The sequence below is a fragment of the Rhinoderma darwinii genome, chromosome 2 (assembly GCF_050947455.1).
Source record: "Rhinoderma darwinii isolate aRhiDar2 chromosome 2, aRhiDar2.hap1, whole genome shotgun sequence".
Taxonomy (NCBI): domain Eukaryota; kingdom Metazoa; phylum Chordata; class Amphibia; order Anura; family Rhinodermatidae; genus Rhinoderma; species Rhinoderma darwinii.
Window position 1 is genome coordinate 100,273,819 of NC_134688.1, and position 22,262 is coordinate 100,296,080.

Consider the following 22,262-nt stretch of genomic DNA (forward strand, 5'->3'; position numbering starts at 1 on the left):
CCACAAGTGTTCTTGAAATAAAAAATAAATGTGGGCATTGCATTTATTAGTAGATAAATCCAACACCTGCGGCCCGTGCCGCCCCTGAATTAGTGGAAGTCGTGCATTTTAGCAATGGTTACAAGAATAAATTGGGGATGTATTTCCTTTTTCTTATGACTATGTCCTGCCACATACAGCGGTTACATTCCTAATTCTGTACCGTGATACGGGCATGATATTTTTTTTTTGGAGGATCTCTAATAATCGAGCTGTTCCTTATCAATACACCATGGGCTTTGTTACGGTTCTTCTGGAAATACTGACATAATTTTGGGGATTAGTGATCCTTTACTGTTCCTATAGATGGTTTTGGACACTGTCCCTTTATATATTCTGTAGATGATTGGTTGTTTTGTGCACATAGCGGTTCCTACCTTGCCGGGCAGGGGCCTGTTATGGTGTACCGCGTCACTTGGCACATTCGTCCCTCATAATGATTGATGGAGCTAAAGAGACGTTGTACAACCAGTCACTGAAAAAAAAATCCTTGTCATGACAGCCCTGCAGGTGTTCTTCTATCTAGTGAACAGACTCGAGTTTGCAACATAGTTGGATACATTTTCCTCCATTTGTTTGAAGATATTGCCCATCACTCCAGTACAGTTTATTTTTTCCTCTCTGACTGATTTTATATATCCAATCACCACTACTTGGTTACATCCTCCTATTAATACATGGACATAGGGTCCATGTACTCTCTCGCTCACAGACCCGTAGCGTCGTTTGGCGGCGCGGATCTGTTTTGCGAGTGAGTTACCATGGTCACGTCACAGCCGAGCAGTGGCTGTCACGTTGCCATAAGAGGGGGTGTTCCCCTACATACATCCCGGCAGCGAACTCCGATCGCTACACAGATGTATTCATATCTCCTATTGTGAGATTCAGGAGGTTAGCTTAGAGTGGGTTGTGGCAGGCGAGGCACAGTGCGGCCGGCAGCATAGTCTTTGCATGAACTTGGTTTGTTCGTGTGAAGCTGGCTGGCGGTCGCGGGGTGGATCGCCGTGTCACAACAGATACACGCCCCTCCAGATACGTCACAGGGAGGTGTGGGAGGCGGGTTGATCACAGGGGGGTGTGTCAGGAAATATAAAAAGCAGGGAATCCCTCAGTGCAGTGACGGCACACGCCAGGAACAGGCGTCTTTTTGTTTACCTCCAACCAGGAAGGACTAAACTACTTGCCACTGCAAGAATGTTTTAAACAGGATACTCCTTGCCACTGCAAGCAGGCTCGGACTCATGAGCTTTCGTCTGATACTAATTGACAGCAATACTGATCTCTAGGCAGTTAAACCTCAAATCTGGATACAACTGCTGCTCTGACCCATCTCCCCTGAAGAACTGCTTGGTCAGCAGGGAAACGCGTTGGGAGAAAATACTTACCATCTATCACTTCAGGAGAAGCCATATAACCATCCTCGGACACATTTACCAAAAGGACTACCAACTGAAAATAAGGGGTAGGAGGGCAACTGCCCCAGGTCTTTTTATTTCAACCTATACATGTGGTCCTTGCAAGAGGATAAGATATTGGATAAAACCTCCTGATGAAAGTGATTATTATACATTACAATACGAAGAAACCTTATTTAAGGCGGACTGATAAATATATTTTTTTTGCTGTCTTCATTAATTTTGTTTGATTTTGACATAAATCATTGTATACGAATTGGCATGCAGTATTGGCATTCGATATCCTTACTCTTTGACACAGTTTTGTTATCTATTTTTAACAAGTTCAGTAAAAGTTACATTTTATTACTCCGGATCTATTTTCATTTCTTGATTTTATATTAGGACAGAATTCTGTCCACAATGACATCATAATGGCACCAACTGCTTCTTCAGCAAGACATAGTCATAAGTACAGGCAAATACGTCTATAGCGACATGTATCCATTATGAATACACGGCTTCACTTTTCTTCTGTATGCCGCACAAATTTATTAATGTGGCATATTTCTAACAAAATAAACTTCTACCACGTCTCCTCTATTTCATGTGGAAACGTAATAAGAGTTTGAAGAAAACATTATATACCCATAGTGTCTGAAATGATACCCATTATTTCCTCCTTTAAAAAAATTTTGGTTCGCATGCCCACTACACCACTAGATGAATACCTTTAGGGGTTTCGTTTATAAAATGGGGTCATTTCTGCGTGTTTTTTTTTTTTGTTCAGGCAGCTCAATGCCTCTAAATGCATGATATGGGGCCGAGAATTTATTCAATTGTGCCCTGAAAGCCAAAGGGTGCTCCCTCTCTTTTTGGCCCAGCCACACGTCTAATAAGCAGATTGGGGCAACAATGAGAGTATTTTTGAAAACAGGAGAAACGGGGTGATAGATTTTGGGGTGTGTTTCTTCATTTTCATGTTCGCTTTACAAAGAAATCGGTCTTCAAAGTGATACTTTTATGAAAAAAGTGAAGTTTAATTTTTTTTCACCTGCTATGTATTAAATTTAGCAAAAAACTGTGGGGTCAAAATACTCACTACACCCCTAGATAAATACCTTAAGGGGTCTAGTTTTCTAAATGGGGTCGTTTATGGGGAGTTTCTATCGTTCTTGCAGCTCAAAACCTCTCCAAATGCACATTGGGGCCTAAAACATTTTCAAGCAAAATAGGAGTCCTGAAAGCCTCCGGGTGCTCCCTTCCTTTCAAGCCCTGCTGTGTGTCCAGGCAATGCATTAGAGTCACAATGGGGGCATTTTTGAAAACAGGAGAAACAGGGTGATAGATTTTGGGGCGTGTTTCTTCAGTCTTATGGTTGCTTTACACAGAAATCGGTCTTCAAAGTGATATTTTTATGGAAAAAGTGATTTTTTATTTTTTTTCACCTGCTATGCATTAAATTTAGCAAAAAACTGTGGGGTCAAAATACTCACTACACCCCTAGATAAATACCTTAAGGGGTCTAGTTTTCTAAATGGGGTCGTTTATGGGGAGTTTCTATCGTTCTGGTAGTTCAAAACCTCTCCAAATATACAGTGGGGCCTAAAACATTTTCAAGCAAAATAGGAGTCCTGAAAGCCTCCGGGTGCTCCCTTCCTTTCAAGCCCTGCTGTGTGTCCAGGCAATGCATTAGAGTCACCATGGGGGCATTTTTGAAAACAGGAGAAACAGGGTGATAGATTTTGGGGTGTGTTTCTTCATTCTTATGGTCGCTTTACACAGAAATCGGTCTTCAAAGTGATATTTTTATGGAAAAAGTGATTTTTTATTTTTTTTCACCTGCTATGCATTAAATTTAGCAAAAAACTGTGGGGTCAAAATACTCAGTACACCCCTAGATAAATACCTTAAGGGGTCTAGTTTTCTAAATGGGGTCGTTTATGGGGAGTTTATATCGTTCTGGTAGCTCAAAACCTCTCCAAATATACAGTGGGGCCTAAAACATTTTCAAGCAAAATATGAGACCTGAAAGTCTCCGGGTGTTCCCTATCTTTCGGGCCCTGCCGTGTGTCCAGGCAATGCATTAGAGTCACAATGGGGGCATTTTTGAAAACAGGAGAAACAGGGTGATAGATTTTGGGGTGTGTTTCTTCATTCTCATGGTCGCTTTACAAAGAAATCGGTCTTCAAAGTTATACTTTTATGAAAAAAGTGAGATTATATTTTTTTACACCTGCTTTGCATGAATTCTTACAAAAAAACTGTGGGGTCAAAATACTTACAACACCCCTTAATAAATACCTTAAGTGCAGTTTGCAAAATGGGGTCACTTGTGGGGGTTTCCATCATTCCATCATTCTGACACCTATGAGCCTCTGAAAACCTGGCTTGGTGCAGGAAAACCAAATGTACTTCAAAATGTATAAAATTAATATGCCCAAGATATAGCCTGAATGCAGTCAATAAGCAGCCAAAAGAGTCAGATAGCAAAAATGATGGTATGTACCCAGATTCATATCACCGCATGGAGGAGACGCCAGACCCGACGAGCGTTTCGGCAGATGACTGCATTCAGGCTATATCTTGGGCATATTAGCCCTCTGCATTTATTGCTACTTGACCTGCCTTTACTCGTTATACCTTGACACAAATGCATTGTGTCTTTTTCATAGGAAGCACTTTGCCTCTGCACAATAGCACTAGCACTTTATATACACATTGTTCTTTATAAGTCATGTGGATATTAGCCTACTACTTTTAACATCAGCATCCATGTAATTGGGTCTTTCTATATATGTTCATGTCCCATTAGTATTTCACATATCCTGCATGGGCTGACGCCTTTTTACATTGTATGACTCATTTTTTAATTGTTCATGTATCTGTCCATTAATAAAGATGTTTTTTCTATTACATATTATGTTTGAGTTGTACTTGACCATTTCCTCTATAGGTTGTTTTAACATGTAACTTGGCCTGTTAAGTTTTTTGGGATTGAAAGAGCTTTTGATTTCTGTAAATATGACCTCCTGATGCTGCAAATTCAACAAATTACCATTTTAGTTCTCTTTACAACCTTTAAAATATTTTGATCTCTGTTGTGCATAATAATTTGAAACAGTGCATTTTGAGTTTTTACTTCTAAAATAATAATAATTTGGAATGCGGTGTATATGTATGAACATTTTTCTATATTGCTAAGCTTATCACTTTATACGGATTAAAGCGGTCACGTGCCGCTGCACCCAATCGCTGGTCATGCCAATCAGCTGTCAATCAGCTGTCACGTGCCTAATGAACAGCATGAAACCATTTCAGGAACTTTCGGGACCGACGGCGTTAAAGATTGATTGCAATCCTGGGTGCCCTACAAGTAATATAAATAGAAATATTCTTCTGTCAGGTGCCAATTCTCCCATCTGTGGTAAAGTTTGACATTGTATCGGTGTGAGAAAAAAAATAAATATATAAAATATATATATTGAGGAAGTCAAAAGGCGTTACTTCATCCGCCCTAATACCTGAAAAGCCACAAACAGTGTGGTTTATAAACATAAATAAACGCCAGAATGCCCCATGAGTGACAGTTACAACGGCCAATCAGAGGTGAAACAAAGAATACCAACAAGTACCAAAAACATTAATCACTAAACTTCTTTAACTCCTTAACGCCGAAGGACGGATATATCCGTCCTCAGCAGCTGCTAGTTCGCGCAGGAGGACGGATATATCCGTCCTGTGATGGCGCGGGTACTGTCACTGTACCCACGCGATCAGCGGCAGGAGCACGGATGTTATACACAGCCTGGCTCCTGCTGCAACTGCTGGAATCAAAGCGCGCTCCGATTCCGGCAGTTTAACCCATTAAATGCCACTGTCAATAGTGACAGCGGCATCTAATGTGTTTGACAGAGGGAGGGAGCTCCCTCTGTCACCCGATCGGCGCCCCCGCAAACAAATCGCGGGTCGCCGTCGGGTTTCCATGACAGCCGGGGGTCTAACAAAGACCCCCAGGTCTGTCTTCAGCATCTGCCTGTTAGGCGATGCCGGAGGCATGACCTAATAGGTTGCCTGTCAGTTTTACACTGACAGGCAATAATGCTTCGGTATACTAAGTATACCAAAGCATTATATATGCGATCGGCACATCGCATAGTGAAGTCCCCTGGTGGGACTAAAAAAAAAATGTAAAACAGTTAAATAAAGTTTGTGGAAAAAAAAATAAAAAAATTACAGTCAAAGTCAAATAAAACTACTTTTTTGGCCCAAAAAGTGGTTTTATTTAGTAAAACTGTCAAAACAAATCACACATACACATATATGGTATCCCCGCGATCGTAACAACTTGACCAATAAAATGAACACATTAATTAAACCGCCGGATGAACGGCGTCCAAAGAAAACGCAAAAAACGTCAAAATTCTCTCTTTTCTCCCATTCCCCCCATAAAAAATAAAATAAAAGTTAATCTATAAGTCCTATGTACCCCAAAATAGTACTAATGAAAACTACACATTGTCCCGCAAAAATCAAGCCCACGTACGGCCACATCGACGGAAAAATGAAAAAATTACGGCTCTTGGAATGCGGCGATGCAGGAACAAGTAATTTTTTTCTAAAAGGGTTTTTATTGTTCAAACATAGGAAAACATATAAAACCTTTACATATTAGGTATCCCCGTAATCGTGCCAACCCATAGAATAAAGTTAACATGTTATTTATGCTGCATAGTAAACGGCGTAAATTTATAACGTGAAAATCAATGCTGGAATAGCTGCTTATTTTCAATTCTCTCCTAAAATAAAGTTAATAAAAGTTAATCAATATGTTATAAGCATCTAAAAATGGTACAATTACAAAATACAACTCGTCCCGCAAAAAACAAGCCCTTATACGGCTATGTCGACAGAATAATAAAAAAGTTACGACTCTTGGAATGTGACCGTGAAAAAACAAAAAATAATCCTGTAATGGCAGGGGGTAGGGAGACGGACAAGTGAGCCCTAATCTACTCTGTCCTTGCCTACTTGCAACGACCCGCCCTAGGCGACGGGGTACAACTGGGCGGCGGTCCCTGCGCTCACTAAGTGCACGACAAACACGACAAACATACAAAGGAACACAAGCAAGGAAAAGGGGCCGTTGCCCACGGCAACACCGTGAGCAACCAGAGTGGTGAACGAGCCGAGTCAAGCCAGGAGTGTGCGAGGTACAAAACGAAAAGCAGAAGAGTAGTCGGTAAGCCAGGGTCTGTATGGAGCAGGATCAAAAATAGCAGGAGCTGTAGCTGGGCCAGGAAACCACAAGGAAAGAATCACAAGCACCGAGGGACAGGAAGGGCAGGCTTAAATAGACCGAGGGCGGGAGCTAGCTGAGTCTGGCCAGGTTACGATAGGCTCTCCCACTCCTAAGCCTGCCAGCCTGAATGGTGGAAGCAGGAGTCAGTCTCAGGGATGTATTCTCAGGTGCTGACCGATTAGTTCTGGGAGTTAACCCCGAAGCTGTGCCTGGCAGATCCTTTACAAATCCTTGGTCATTAACGTGCAAAATGGCCCGGTCATTAAGGGGTTAAAAAACATAGGGTACAATAGAATGGCTTATTTATATGTTAAGTGTTAAATTACTTTATTTATTTAAAAAAGGATGTATGTATATGTGTATCCAGTAGGGAAATAAAAGACAAAAGAGCCGACTGATCAAAGCCAGAGGGTTGTAGGTCAGGGCATAATAGAAAGTAATCCGAGGCAAAGGATTGAGGGGGAGCAGAAATACACTACATCCCCAATGCAACCTTATTCCTAAAGTATATCACTCAGTAAGAGTGAACCGTAATCGCAAGGACGAGCAGATTATAATTATTGGCGGCAGTGTGACGGGAGGCGGCCAATTAGTGTTCAGCATTCGACCAGCCTCAAGTTACCATGGAGACCGGAAGCTCCCCTGGTAGGCTGAGGAAGCAGCCAACCAAAGGGGAGAAGAACGAACGAGCGCCCAGTGGAACGGAACCACCAGTGAGAGACGCTGGCTAGAAGCGAAAAGAGCAGAAAAGAAGGTGGAGAAGGGGGGATAGAAGGGGGAAATATGCAAGAAGAAATAAAGATAAACAAACTCAGTAGATCAAAGAGCTACAGTTATGTGTAGATGCAATTAGTACAAGAACATTGCTAAAGAATTTGAAAAGCTAGATGTAATGGAGCAATACATTATTTAAATAAATAAATAGAATCATTAAGTGAAGGGATATAGGGACATAATTAATACAAAGAGATAGCCAGAATTTAGAGAGCTAGTGGGATGAAGCAATTCGTTAATAGATTAGATATAGATATATAGAATCATTAAATAAATGTATTGTCAGTAAAGGGATATAACAGTGTAAATTATCAATGAGAATGTATATAATTAATAAAAAAGGCGTCATTAGATGAATATATTATCAGAGTGTCTCAGTCAATAGATATATGATCTAGAACTATATCGGGGAAGAAAAATATATATATAACTGAGTGAAGGTATAAAGGGATACAATGTTGGTGAGTAGTGCATAAAAGGATATCGGTGGGTAATGCATAAGCGGATGTATAACACAAATGTAAAATCCTTCACATAAAAACATATGGATATATAGAATGCATATAGATATAAACACATGTACATGCTTACCTGTAAAAATATAAATATATAACACAGTGTGCATGCACATGGCCTATCTAAACATAGAATGGTAAAAGCTTATAAGAGTAAAAAATACATAAATGAATAAATATGCAATGTCCTGTATAAAAAAATAATAAGAATGTAATAATAAAATAATAAGAATATATATATATATATATATATATATATATATATATATATATATATATATATATATATAACAGAGATATAAAAATTACATGGCTGAGAACTAATGGCATTAATAAATAGGTAAATATATCATAGGAGGCCTTAAAATGATGTCTCAATGTATTCATTGAGACCATGCGGTTGTAAACATGACAGTTTGTAAATCCAGTAGTTTTCACGTTGCCGGAGTTTGGCAAATCTATTAGGGGTGGAGTTAGCAATTTGTTCAATAGGCGCGATACTAATGCATTTAAAATCATTATTATGTGAAGTCGCACGATGGCGTGATACACTATGTTTTAAAAAGCCATTGCTGACATTAGATCTATGTTTATTGATCCGGTTTCTCAGATGCTGTATAGTACGCCCAGTATATTGGAGGTTACAAGGGCACTGTAGAAAATACACCACAAAGTCGGACTCACCGAGAAGAAGCATTCTGGTGTTTTTTTATGTTTATAAACCACACTGTTTGTGGCTTTTCTTGTATTAGGTCTGATGAAGGCGCCAGTCCGGCGTTGAAACACGTTACCTCAATAAATACTTTATTATTACCTAACTATTCTTCTTTTCCACCCTCCGGATGAAGTAACGCTTTTTGACTTCCTCAATATACAGGGTGGGCCATTTATATGGATACACCTAAATAAAATGGGAATGGTTGGTGATATTAACTTCCTGTTTGTGGCACATTAGTATATGGGAGGGGGGAAACTTTTCAAGCTGGGTGTTGACCATGGCGGTCATTTTGAAGTCTGCCATTTTGTATCCAACTTTAGTTTTTTCAGTGGGAAGAGGGTCATGTGACACATCAAACTTATCGAGAATTTCACAAGAAAAACAATGGTGTGCTTGGTTTTAACGTTACTTTATTCTTTCATGAGTTATTTATGTCATTATGGGTGTCAGGTCCGAGCATTCCTAGATGAACAGTTTCCTGGAATGTGGATTGGTCGTCGTGGGCCAGTTGAATGGCCCCTTAGGTCTCCCGATCTGACCCCCTTAGACTTTTATCTTTGGGGTCATCTGAAGGCAATTGTCTATGCTGTGAAGATACGAGATGTGCAGCAACTGAAACTATGGATACTGGAAGCCTGTGCTAGCATTTCTTCTGCGGTGTTGCTATCAGTGTGTGAAGAGTGGGAGAAGAGGGTTGCATTGACAATCCAACACAATGGGCAGCACTTTGAACACATTTTATAAGTGGTTAGAAACTTGTAAATAACTCATGAAAGAATAAAGTAACGTTAAAACCAAGCACACCATTGTTTTTCTTGTGAAATTCTCGATAAGTTTGATGTGTCAGATGACCCTCTTCCCATTGAAAAAACTAAAGTTGGATACAAAATGGCCGACTTCAAAATGGCCGCCATGGTCAACACCCAGCTTGAAAAGTTTCCCCCCTCCCATATAGTAATGTGCCACAAACAGGAAGTTAATATCACCAACCATTCCCATTTTATTTAGGTGTATCCATATAAATCGCCCACCCTGTATATATTTTATATATAATTTTTTTTTCTCACACTGATACATTACTATGTGGTGGAGCCTTGTGGCAGCAGCAACTTTATCTATTGAATGCCTTTAAACAGCGTTGTGCCTGGATACTGCACAACTTTCCCAGGTGAGGATAATTCTTACACCTGTATACCCATTCACCAATTGTTTTGGGATTCTGTAGTATGAGGCGCTTCTTCCTTTGATTTATTTCAGATATAAAGTTAGACATTGACAATTGTTAAGTTCATGGCTTTAATAAAAAAAAAAAACAATGTTCATCTCATAACCGAACAAAGAGCCGTTTGTGCAATAGTTGCTCCAGCTGAGTAACATACAGTAACAGTAAGTGCTCCATAAGACGCAGTCCTCTTATCCTTCATTCCATGGAATCCAAACTGCCTAATGAATGTCTCATTTCTTTTCTCCAAGTAGAACTGTTCATCTAGTGAGGAGATTGGTGCTGCTTCTGTACAGATTTCCAGGAAAGGAGATTCTTACACCCACACAATTGGGCTTTTAGGTGTCAGACTGTCCTGTTGGGGAAGATTTATATAAAAAGTTATGAATCAGACTGCAGTAGTTTTGGTAGTCAAGGTATTAGTTACTTTGTAAAAAACATATGATCAGCTAGCTGAACAAATTTATTAGGCCATGTTAACATCTGCTTTCTGTTTTCTGTTGCTCTGCTCTGTTATATAGATGTGTCCACCCTTGGGAGCCCCACACACTAGTGTGTTTGGTTCGTGATATACGGTCTGTACTGAAAACATGATTACAGTACGGGACAGTTGTCCCACAGTGAGGCAGGGACTCCTAGCATCGTACATAACTATGATGCTAGGAGCCCGGCTCCCTGCACTGTGTTCGGTCCGGGAAATGCGGCCGACATACGGACCATATATCACGGACTGAACACGCTCGTGTGAATCCGGCCTTAGGGTAATCTTACACAGCCCTAGGTGGGCCGTGTAAATGAGCGCCGATCAACGAGACAGCTAGTTGATCGGTGCTCCTCATCGGTTGATCGCTCTGCAACGTTCGTTTGCCCGTGTAAAAAGGACCTTACCTTTACTTGATTTTGGTTATGTACTCCAATTTCTCATGAAACCATTTCAATATAATATTGCAACATGATAGCAAAACCCTTGACATGTTGCAAATCACATCACAATCACTAGGTGGCCACACATAGACACATAAAGCATAGACATCTTGGGACAGGGTATCGCAAAATCATGTTTTTTTTATATCTAATTATCTCGTGCCGCACATCTTAGGATATGTTGAGATAAGAGGAAACGTATGGAAGGACACATCTGTAGGAACAGAACGAGAAAAACGCAAACGCTGGATCTGTTGGACGATGGGTTTCTGTCATGATTTCCGTCATTTTTCCATACAAAATAGCAGTGCTACTTTGCAACCAAAAATTACGTAATCTGTGACGGAGCTTCTGACGCAGATGTGGACAGGACCTTAAAGTAACACCAAGGCAAAAATGATACATTGTGTTATGGCTATTGCAGGGAGGCAATGTATGACACAGGGACTTTTTATTATCTTTGAATCCCTGTGCCATGCACCGCCACCTCAGGCCCTGCATTAGGCATAACAAAGTGTATTCGATTTGCCTGGAGTGTTCCTTTAATAATGTTAAGATCAGTTTTAGTTTGCCAATGCCAGCCTGAGTATGTCACTAAATACAGAAAAGTAAGTTTTCTAGTAAAATTTGACTCCCACAACCCTAAAGGTGCAGTCAGACATAGCATAATTTTCTGAAGCGGTAAAATCTGCTGTTGAAATTTACAACATATACTCCTATGGGTGAAAACAATATCTGAGACACACAGATGGTTTAAATTTTGCCTATGCGGATATATTTTACACCGAGTTTTCTGTATGTGTTGCGCACTTTGGATGCAGACTTTTATCATAGATTTCAATGCAATGTGAATGTCCGCAAAGAAAGAGGCAACACAAATCCGCTGCGGAATTACTGTTTGGTGTTTTGTGGCATATTTAAATGCCATGTGTGACTGCAACCTTATACTACTTACTAAATTTACACAATTTTCCCTGCAAATGTAACCATGATTTTAAGTTTAGTGGTGACACAAAATCAAAGAATTGTATAGTTGTATAGTTATTAGCAACCTTTACTTGTATACATTGGTATGTAGTAATTGTGGGCTACAGTATAAGATTTTCTACATGTTACATAATGTAATAATATCATATCATTTTTACTTTCTGTAAAGCTTATAAAAAGTTCCATATGAAAGTTAAAAATAATTCCCTTACAATATTTTGTTCGGCATAACACGCGGCATCATGCACAGTTACAAAGACTTGCTGTTCGCTGAGATGATCCATGATACCAATGGAAACCAATGTTCTAAGCACTTTAGCTAAAAAGCAAAAAATATATGTATTTAAATTAGGGTTTATTAAATAGTAACATGAAATATGTGGTTTAGGATGCGGCAGGCATGAGCTCTTTATCATAGCCTACTGCAGAATATCATGTACAATACACATACAGGAACACTACAAGGCTAAGGGTATCTCCACAATGAGTTTTTTGGCGCTGTTTTTGCTGGAGAAACCGCATCGGAAACTGCACCAAAAAGGACCGAAAACGTCTTTCTTTGATTTCATTAGGAGGCGGAGACGTTATTTTCCCTCGAGCGGAAAAAAACACTTGCGGCAAAAAAGAAGTATTATGATCTTTCTTCAGGCGTTTCCGTCTCTGACCTCCTATTGACATCAATGGAAGGGAGAGAAAGCAGTGTTCGCAAAAAATGCGGCAAAGAGAGTGCAAAATTCCTGAAGGAATTTTGAGGCAGATTTTTCTGCCTGCAAAAAACTCTGTATGTCCACACGTAGAGTAAACACTGCGGATTTTTCACAATGGGTTTCATTGCGGAAAATCCACAGCATAAAGCAGTAGCAGCAGAGTGATGTGATGCATAAAAAATACACCAAAAAACTGTTCATAAATTGACCTGCAGTGCGTTTTTTAATCCGCAGCGTGGCAATTTATGCTTTGAAATCGCTGCTTTTCTGTTGCGGGTTTTCCCCATTGAATTCTATCGGGAGGTAAGACCCACAACAAATAGCAGATTTAGCATTTTTTGCGATGGAAATGCTGCAATTCCACCGTAAAAATCGCAACCCAGGAAAAAAAAAAAAGATTATACTTACCCAGATTTCTAAGGCTTCTGCGTCCAGTCCTGTCTCCAGGGAAGATGTTTTATCCTATCTGACTGCTACAGCCAATCACAGGCTGCAACAGTTACCTGGGATGAAACGTCATTGCAGGAAGCCGTGCTGCAGGACGTCAGAGGGACGCGTCGTCTTGACTATGGGTAAGTATAGGCTTCTTTTTTTTTTTTTACTTGATGTTTTCCATACAAAAAACTGCAACACAACTTATTGAGGTTTTTCATCGGGAATTCCCTGCTTGGACCAGGGCGGATACGCTGTGTACTTTTACACATCGTATCCGCCCTGTGTGAATATAGCCTAAAGGTATGTAGACATCTGAAGGATCACATTGTTGTATGTGTTTGTTGAAGACCTCACTTCAGAGCTGTGGCGTTGGTCACCCTTTTCTCCTCTTGGAAAGCTCTTATTCTCCATCTCTAGTTTTAGAAACATAGCTTCAGGTCTCCACATCCGTTCAGCCACAAGACCATGAGGCTGGTTTTACAGCAGCATTTTTATGCGTTTTTCATGGCATTTTTCTTTTCATTTTTGTGGTGCTTTTTTATGCAGCCAGATGTTACATTAACCTCTATAGTGAAATATAAAAAAGCACTTTATACACTGCATTTGTGGAATTTTTTTCTGGCATCCCTAGTCTTCCCTGTGTGATTTTAAAAATGCCAAAAAATAACATGTACAAAATTATACTAAATGAAAAACGCCCAAAAAAAACGCCACCAAAAATGCCACAAAAAAAGCCAAAAAACAAAAACAAAAAAAAATACTTTACTTACCCCGGGGGGGAGCAGGGACGCGGTGCTATGGCAGTGCCAGGGGAGGTGAGTATAGGCTTTTTTTTTCAACCATTCTCCGCAATATACAATCTGGCCGAATATTTGCATTAAATTGAAGCACCATTTGGTGTTAATATTCGTCTGGATTTCCCTGCATGTTCTGGGTCAGATATGCTGCAGACTTTTCTGTGGCATATCCGACCCATGTGAACATACCCTTAGGGCACATTCACACGTGGCGGAATTGCTGTTGAATTCCGCTGCGGACAGTCCGCAGTGGAATTCTGCAGCAGCCGTTTTTTACATTTCTTTCTATAAATTTTTGGGAAAGTTAGTTCAGACATTGCAGAAAATAACTGTGCGGAAATCAGTCTGCGGTGCAGATTTTTCCCTCCGCAGCATGCTCATTACATTGCAGAGAAGAAGCAGCGGAATGTCACTGCATATTTCAGCCTTTGCAATGCAAAAACTGAAATCTGTGGCAAGTCCGCTGTGATATCTGCAACGTCTGAATTACCTGTCAAATATGTAAATGTTGGTGCAGATTCGTTGCGTAATTGCCCCGAATCTGCACCAACATTTGCAGCATAAAAAATTCTGCCGCGTCTGAACATGGCCTTAGGGTACCCACACACATAGCAGATTTGTTGCAGTTACATGTGGGTTCACAGCGAATTTCCCCCCTTCTACATTAAAAAGGTTGAAAACCGCGGTAAACATAAAGGAACAGAATAAGCATATTGCAGGTTTTAAAAATCTCATCCACTTCCGTTGTGGATTTTCAAACATGCAAATCCGGATAGCAAATCCTCAACAAATCCACAACATATGTGGGTACATTTTCCAGCAGGATATTTTTATGACACGTCATTCAGAAAAGTGTGCTTTCACTCAGAAGTTTCTATAACTTTCTATTCCTTCAATCGAGAGTGACTGTCATGGTGCATTCACCTTTTCTCACAATTCTGCACTAGGCATATTTTTTGTTATGTTCTGAATACAGTACATATAATGTTCCATAATCCAAAAAACTGCTTTGTGATACAATGAACACCAGGAAACTGTTATAAACTAATGCTCAATTTGCCTTTTATAGCTCTGTTCACATCTGCACCCTGGTATCCTTTTATAATAGAAACCAGGACACAGTGCCGGATCCACCGTACAACGGATACCACAACAGATACTACAATGGGGTCTGTTGAGCTCCGTCATGGTGTTCATAGTTTTGATGCCTGGAGCCTCTGACGCGGATGTGAACATAGCCTGATGCTTGTAATAGCGAATTGATAGAGAAATAGGAATAAAGAGTGAGTAGATGCTCACCATTACATCCAGCAAGGAGAAGGTGCATCCCAGCCTTCTGACACTCAACACACATCTAAATAACACGAACAACACATGGTATAAAGTTTAATACAAGACATATTTTTAAAGTGATTGCATTTCATAAATTATAAAACAATACTAAACAGAGTATTTGGTGTAAAAAAAAAGGCAGCAGTTTGAAGTGTTTTTTATGGCATTTTTTTTAATTTACTCTCATTTTGTAACTTTGTTTTGAAAATATGCCCTACCTGGAGCATGCTGTATTTTGATAAAAACGCCACAGACCCCAAAAACGGTGCAAACCAAAATGCTGTATACGTAGTGTTTTCTATATTTCAGTATGGACTTTAAAATGACATCTGGCTGGAACATTTTTGATCTAAAAAATAAATGCTAGGAAAAATAGCAACAAAAACAACACAACATTTTTTATTTTCTCTGGCGCTTTTTGCAGTTTTTCTCCGTTCTTCTGGCACAAAAATGCTGCGACCAGATGTAACTTTGGAATAAGAGAAAGCCTACATATACTGCATTCTGGTTTGGGGCGTTTTGGTGGTGTTTTCGGCTTCAGTTGCATTTTTTTCCAAAACGCAGAATGATCTGGGTATGAAACATTGAATAAATGCCATGAAAAACGCCTTGAAAGTCATGACGTTTTTACAAGCGTTTAAAAATTATCAAAACATAGTGTGTGTGGAGAAAGCCTTAGACGGCTATTTCCCCCCGCAAATAAGACTTGTAGCTACTAGGGTTTTTTTGCAGTGAAAAATAGGCATTTTTGACAAGTAGAGCATAATTTTAACCAAAATGTAGTATGTATGCACCTATGACAAAATATCGCACGAGGATAACAGAGAACCCAATCATATGATGATGGGAACCAGATGATGGGAAATTAGGTTTAAAGTGAATTACCGTAAATTTAAAGACTACTTACTGACTGTCAACTATTTTTTTTTTTAAAGCCAGCAACATGGCTATAGTAACTATAGCCATAGAAGCTGCCATCAGGGCCCACTGAATTGCAGAAATGTTGTCCCATTTTGAGGCAAATAAGCACAGTGTTGACTTGCTGTCTAGTTCTACTATGTTGGTTCTCTGTTGTGTTGAAGACCTGGACCTGGATCCATCCTTTGGTGTCTGCTTAAGTAAAAGTAGTTATGTCGCTGTTTGCATTTAAGGTTTACTGTCAACAAGATTGGGAGCCCATTTCTGACTTTGCTATGGGTCCCTATGAATGTCTGTTACCACCACAAGGGAGAGACATATATCCAGCTCTCTAGCTTTCCATCCTACTCTCCAAATCACACCCCACCTCCTATGCACTTGACTCACCTAATCCACCTAATCCCCAACCATTCAACCTTACTACTGTGTTCATCCCAGCTGTAACCCATATCTTCAACCTATCATAGTGACGTGTCAGAAGTTTTGATTAGTGGGGGTATGAGCACTGAAACCCCCACCGATCTCTAAAACTAAGCAGCAGAAGCGCTCGGGTGAGCGATATGCCTCTTTGTTTCTGATCGGCTTTCCTCGGTGAGTGGTGTACGGACCCATAGACTTTCTTCATTCTTTTTAAAAGTTAAGTTTAGTTACACTTTAAGTAGCCATCCCTTGACCCATCCCTTATGTTGAGCTATCTAAATAATATGTCCACCCTGAACTGTCCTCTCACCTCTCATCCAACTCCCTTTTCAACCATCTACAGTATAATCTGGCTTCTGATAGTACCCCTCTACTCACACAGCTTTAACCAAAGTCCCTAATTATCTGTTAACCCTTCCCACACCACGACTTAATAGCATGTCATGGTGCAGGGGGTCATGTTTGGAGCGGGCTCACTGCTCTGTATGCAGCAGGTGTCAGCTGTGTATTACAGCTGACACCCGGGACTAACGGCAAGGAACAGTGGTTGCACCGCAGCATCTGAAGCGTTAGAAAGAGGGGGCACCCCCTCCGACAGCTCATCGGCGCCCCCACAATGCCATCGGGATGGGCCGATGGTTCTCATGGCATCCTAATGAAGGCCCCCAGGACTGCCTTTCTTCATCTCCTGTTAAGCCTTGCCTCTGACAGGTCTCAACATGAGCCTATAAAAATGACAATATACTGCAATACATTAGTCAAGACCCATAGGGGGATGAATAAAATGTGCAAAAAAAAGTTTAATAAAATTTTCAGTAGTGTAAAAATAAAAAATATTAAAAGTTCAAAAAAAAAACCTCTTCCCTCTGAAGTAATGTAAAAAATAAAAAAATAAACAAAATTGGTATCGCTGCGTCCATAAAAGTCCGAACTACTACAATTTAGCATTATTTAATGTGCACAGTGAATGGCGTAAAAACAAAAAAATATAAAACTCCAGAATCGCTGTTTTTTAGTCACTTCATATCCCACAAAAATTGTAATAAAAAGTGATCAAAAAGTCTCATGTAGCCCAAAATGGTACCAATATAAACTATAGCTCGCTCGATGGAAAAATAAAAAGTTATCGTTTTCAGAATATGGCAGCAAAACACAAATTTTATTTTTAACAATCAGTTTTTTACCTTGTAATAGTAGTAAAACATAAAAAAACAATAAAAATTTGGTATCGCCGTAATAATATTGACCAGTAGAATAAAGTTAACAAGCCATTTTTACTATATGAAGAAAGCCGTAAAAACAAAACGCCCCAAAAGATTGAGCAATCGCTGTTTTTTTCCTATTCCATCCCACAAATAATTTTTTTCCAGTTTCCCAGTACATTATATGGTACAACAAATGGTGCCATGAAAAACTACAACTCGTCCTGCAAAAAAACAAGCCCTCATATATTTTTATCGTCGGAAAAATAAAAAAGTTATGGCTTTTGGAAGGTGGGGAGGAAAAAATGAAGATGAAAATACAAAAAATGGCTGTAACGGGAAAGGGTAAACAGGCAAAGCCCCACAACATTACTCTGTGCTCCTTCTTCTAGGCCGGTCCCCTGCCTTTGACACGGTCGACCACTCCCTTCTGCTACAAATTCTTTCATCCCTTGGTATCACCACCTTCTCTTCTCGCCCTCCCTATATTGGTGTCCCTCAAGGCTCTATCCTGGGTCCCTTACTCTTCTTTATCTATGCTTTTGGCCTTGGACAGCTCATAGAATCCCATGGCTTCCAGTACCACTTTTATGCTGATGACACTCAAATTTACCTCTCAGGCCCAGATGTTGCCTTTCTGCTATTCAGAGTTCCAGAGTGTCTATCGCTATCTTCACCTCCACCTGGGAGATTGGTGCAGAGGTGGTCGGAGATCCAGAAACAGTCAAGTTCACTCAGCTATGCTGTTTTCGTAAGTCCCATAGAAGTGAATGGGAGATACGGAAAGCACATAGCACAGCGAGCTACGTGCTTTCCAGAACTTGGTTGTAACTCTGTGCAGCCAGCGGCCATTTCACCTGGCAGGGGCAAGGTCAGAGAACTCCTGGTTTTGGAATCTATCAGATATTTATTGCATATCCTATGCATATTCAAGAAATGTCTGAAATGGGAATACTCCTACATGTTTATTGTACTTGTTATTTTTATTGTCTTATGTTATGTATTTAAACCGTTTTGTATTTCCTATGTACAGCGCCCTGGAATTAAGGGGGAGTTCAGACAGAGATTTTTGACAAGTTTTTTGACGCGGAAACTGCGCCGCAAAATGGGCCAAAAAATGGGCGAAAATGCCTCCCATTGATTTCAATGGGAGGCGGAGGCGTTTTTTTCCCGCAAGCGGAAACACCGGCTCACGGGAAAAAGAAGGGACATGCCCTATCTTCGGGCGTTTACGCCTCTGACCTCCCCGTGACATCAATGGGAGGCAGAGGAAGCATATTTCGTGGCATTTTATACCCGCAGCGATCAATGGCTACAAGCGAAAAACGCAGCGAAAAACTCCGCGAAAAACTCAGCGAAAATCGGCGGGCAGGTAGAGGAAAATCTGCTTCAAAATTCCAAATGGAAGCCTAACAGTGCTTCAAAATAAATTTAATAATAATAATAATAATAATAATACTGCTTTTATTGACCTGAATAGGAGCCGTACACAGTTATAAAGAGTTTAGATCCATTAGTGGGGGCAGTTTTTGTTTAGTAAAGAGCACCGACCTCTTTTAAATTATATTACGAAAATTGATGATTTCGTTTTTGCTTTCGATTGTCAATCATCAACTTACCTGTATAAAAAGACGAGCTCCAGCAATGTCAATAAATATTATCCCACTGCAATCAATGATAAGTGACTTGATTTCAGTGTCTGCATAGAAAAGATTATTGTATTGCATTTGTAACAGTCCATAAACTAAAAGACTATCGTATTCAGATAAAGATTCTACCAACACATATAGATGACGAGCAGAAATAGCTGGTAGTTATAGGTTGCTGATAAGTGGATCTGTAGTGCCGTGTTCAAGAGAGGGCACACATTGCTGGACTTGACAGACAGATATTCTTCTCGCTGTTCTGGATTTTCCTGACAGATCAGCACCAAAAAGGTTAGTGGCAAGCAAGCAGCTCCTTGCTTTCTGGCAGCAAAAAAAAAGCAGCATATGTAGACGTATGAGTGTGTTTTTTTTTCGGGGTTTTTCTTAACCCCTTAGTGACAAGCCAATTTTAAACCTTGATGACCGATCTATTTTTTGTTTTTTCCCATCGTCGCATTCCAAGAGGTATAACTTTTTTATTTTTGCGTCGACATAGCTGTATAAGGACTTATTTTTTTTGGGACAAGTTGTATTTTTTAATAGCACCATTCTGGGGTACATATAATTAATTGATTAACTTTTATTAACTTTTTTGGGGCGTAAAAGAAAAAAAACAGCAATTTTGCCTCTTTTTTTTCAAAATTATGTGTTTATGTGTCTACATATTTGAAGAGACATAACTTTTTTTATTTTTCTGCCTATGCAGCTGTAAAATTTTTGAAAAATGGGTATATAAGGGCAGGGCCTAAGTATTTTCCATGTGCCACGTGTGCCATATCAATCAGTTATTTAGTAGAAAACTTTATTTACTCAGCGTCAAATATACTATTTAAAACAAATTATTTAAGTAAGAGTCAAAGATTAGGAAATTCAATTGAAAACCCATACGCTGCACTACAAATTCAGTAGAATTTTTTAACTTCCCACTTGATAAAAATGTCTTCTTCTCATTGTGTTGTGTAAATTTTTTCAATCCTAGTTCCTCCTCTGCTAATTCCGAATGTTGTTTATTGTTTGTATTTGCAGAAATACATTCATACCCAACTTCAGAGCAACCAAGATAAAGCAAAAAATATATATAACATGGTTCAGCATCAGGGTCACCAACCTCCATTTTTCTTTTTCTGGAAAACTTTTTCAAAATCACAGTCAAGAAAATGTTTTATAGACAAATTAAAACCCAGAAATGAATGATTCTAAGTAATATATGTCTAGAAAGCAGAATAATAATATGAATATATTAGCAGGATTTACTGTTAACTATAAAATAATAATAATGACAATCAATATACTGTACAAAATACCCCAGCATAAAAAAAAATCACGCATTTATTTTTTGGTTATGGACACTGGACAACAACCCCATATTTTTACAGGCTGCCTTGAAAATTACAGTTGGTTGGAGACTCTGCTTGACATCCAACCCTGAAAAACAATATTAGGTTTTCCATTGCTAAATACAAAAATAGTTCAATAGTCATGTTCACAAAGCAATACATTTGGTCTTAATATATTTATGAATAAACTGTATTGTACCTTGTTCCAGCTTTATGTTGCCCCCATCTGCATGATAAACTGGGTTTGCGATTCCTGCATCCTACAACATAAAATACAGTAAAATGTAATAATAAAATTCATAAATGCTAAATATATTTGGATAGGGGGGCTTTGACAAACACTTCCCAAGAAGAAGCACTGCTTTCTAATAATAATAATAGTAATATAAATCATTTATATATATATATATATATATATATATATATACATATACACTACCGTTCAAAAGTTTGGGGTCACCCAGACAATTTTGTGTTTTCCATGAAAACTCACACTTATATTTATCAAATGAGTTGCCGAATGACTAGAAAATATAGTCAAGACATTGGCAAGGTTAGAAATAATGATTTTTATTTGAAATAATAATTTTCTCCTTCAGACTTTGCTTTCGTCAAAGAATGCTCCATTTGCAGCAATTACAGCATTGCAGACCTTTGGCATTCTAGCTGTTAATTTGCTGAGGTAATCGGGAGAAATTTCACCCCATGCTTCCAGAAGGCCCTCCCACAAGTTGGATTGGCTTGATGGGCACTTCTTGCATACCATACGGTCAAGCTGCTCCCACAACAGCTCTATGGGGTTGAGATCTGGTGACTGCGCTGGCCACTCCATTACAGATAGAATACCAGCTGCCTGCTTCTTCCCTAAATAGTTCTTGCATAATTTGGAGGTGTGCTTTGGGTCATTGTCCTGTTGTAGGATGAAATTGGCTCCAATCAAGTGCTGTCCACAGGGTATGGCATGGCGTTGCAAAATGGAGTGATAGCCTTCCTTATTCAAAATCCCTTTTACCTTGTACAAATCTCCCACTTTACGAGCACCAAAGCAACCCCAGACCATCACATTACCTCCACCATGCTTGACAGATGGCGTCAGGCACTCTTCCAGCATCTTTTCAGTTGTTCTGTGTCTCACAAATGTTCTTCTGTGTGATCCAAACACCTCAAACTTTGATTCGTCTGTCCATAACACTTTTTTCCAATCTTCCTCTGTCCAATGTCTGTGTGCTTTTGCCCATATTAATCTTTTCCTTTTATTAGCCAGTCTCAGATATGGCTTTTTCTTTGCCACTCTGCCCTGAAGGCCAGCATCCCGGAGTCGCCTCTTCACTGTAGACGTTGACACTGGCGTTTTGTGGGTACTATTTAATGAAGCTGCCAGTTGAGGACCTGTGAGGCGTCTATTTCTCAAACTAGAGACTCTAATGTACTTGTCTTGTTGCTCAGTTGTGCAGCGGGGCCTCCCACTTCTCTTTCTACTTTGGTTAGAGCCTGTTTGTGCTGTCCTCTGAAGAGAGTAGCACACATCGTTGTAGGAAATCTTCAGTTTCTTGGCAATTTCTCGCATGGAATAGCCTTCATTTCTAAGAACAG

At 39.6% G+C, this 22,262-nt stretch overlaps 1 protein-coding gene across 1 annotated transcript in view; it reads right to left on the reverse strand.

Moving 5' to 3' along the window:
• Positions 1-9,852: 9,852 nt before the first annotated feature.
• Positions 9,853-22,262, reverse strand: part of LOC142740736 (solute carrier family 26 member 10-like) — a 64,619-nt gene continuing 52,209 nt past the window's right edge. The window contains exons 14-18 of the mRNA XM_075850160.1: positions 20,869-20,929; positions 19,306-19,385; positions 15,114-15,168; positions 12,088-12,194; positions 9,853-10,319 (exon numbers count right to left, since the gene is read on the reverse strand). Coding sequence (XP_075706275.1) covers positions 10,281-10,319; positions 12,088-12,194; positions 15,114-15,168; positions 19,306-19,385; positions 20,869-20,929 — 342 coding nt within the window. The 3' untranslated portion in view covers positions 9,853-10,280. The remainder of the gene's footprint in view (positions 10,320-12,087; positions 12,195-15,113; positions 15,169-19,305; positions 19,386-20,868; positions 20,930-22,262) is intronic.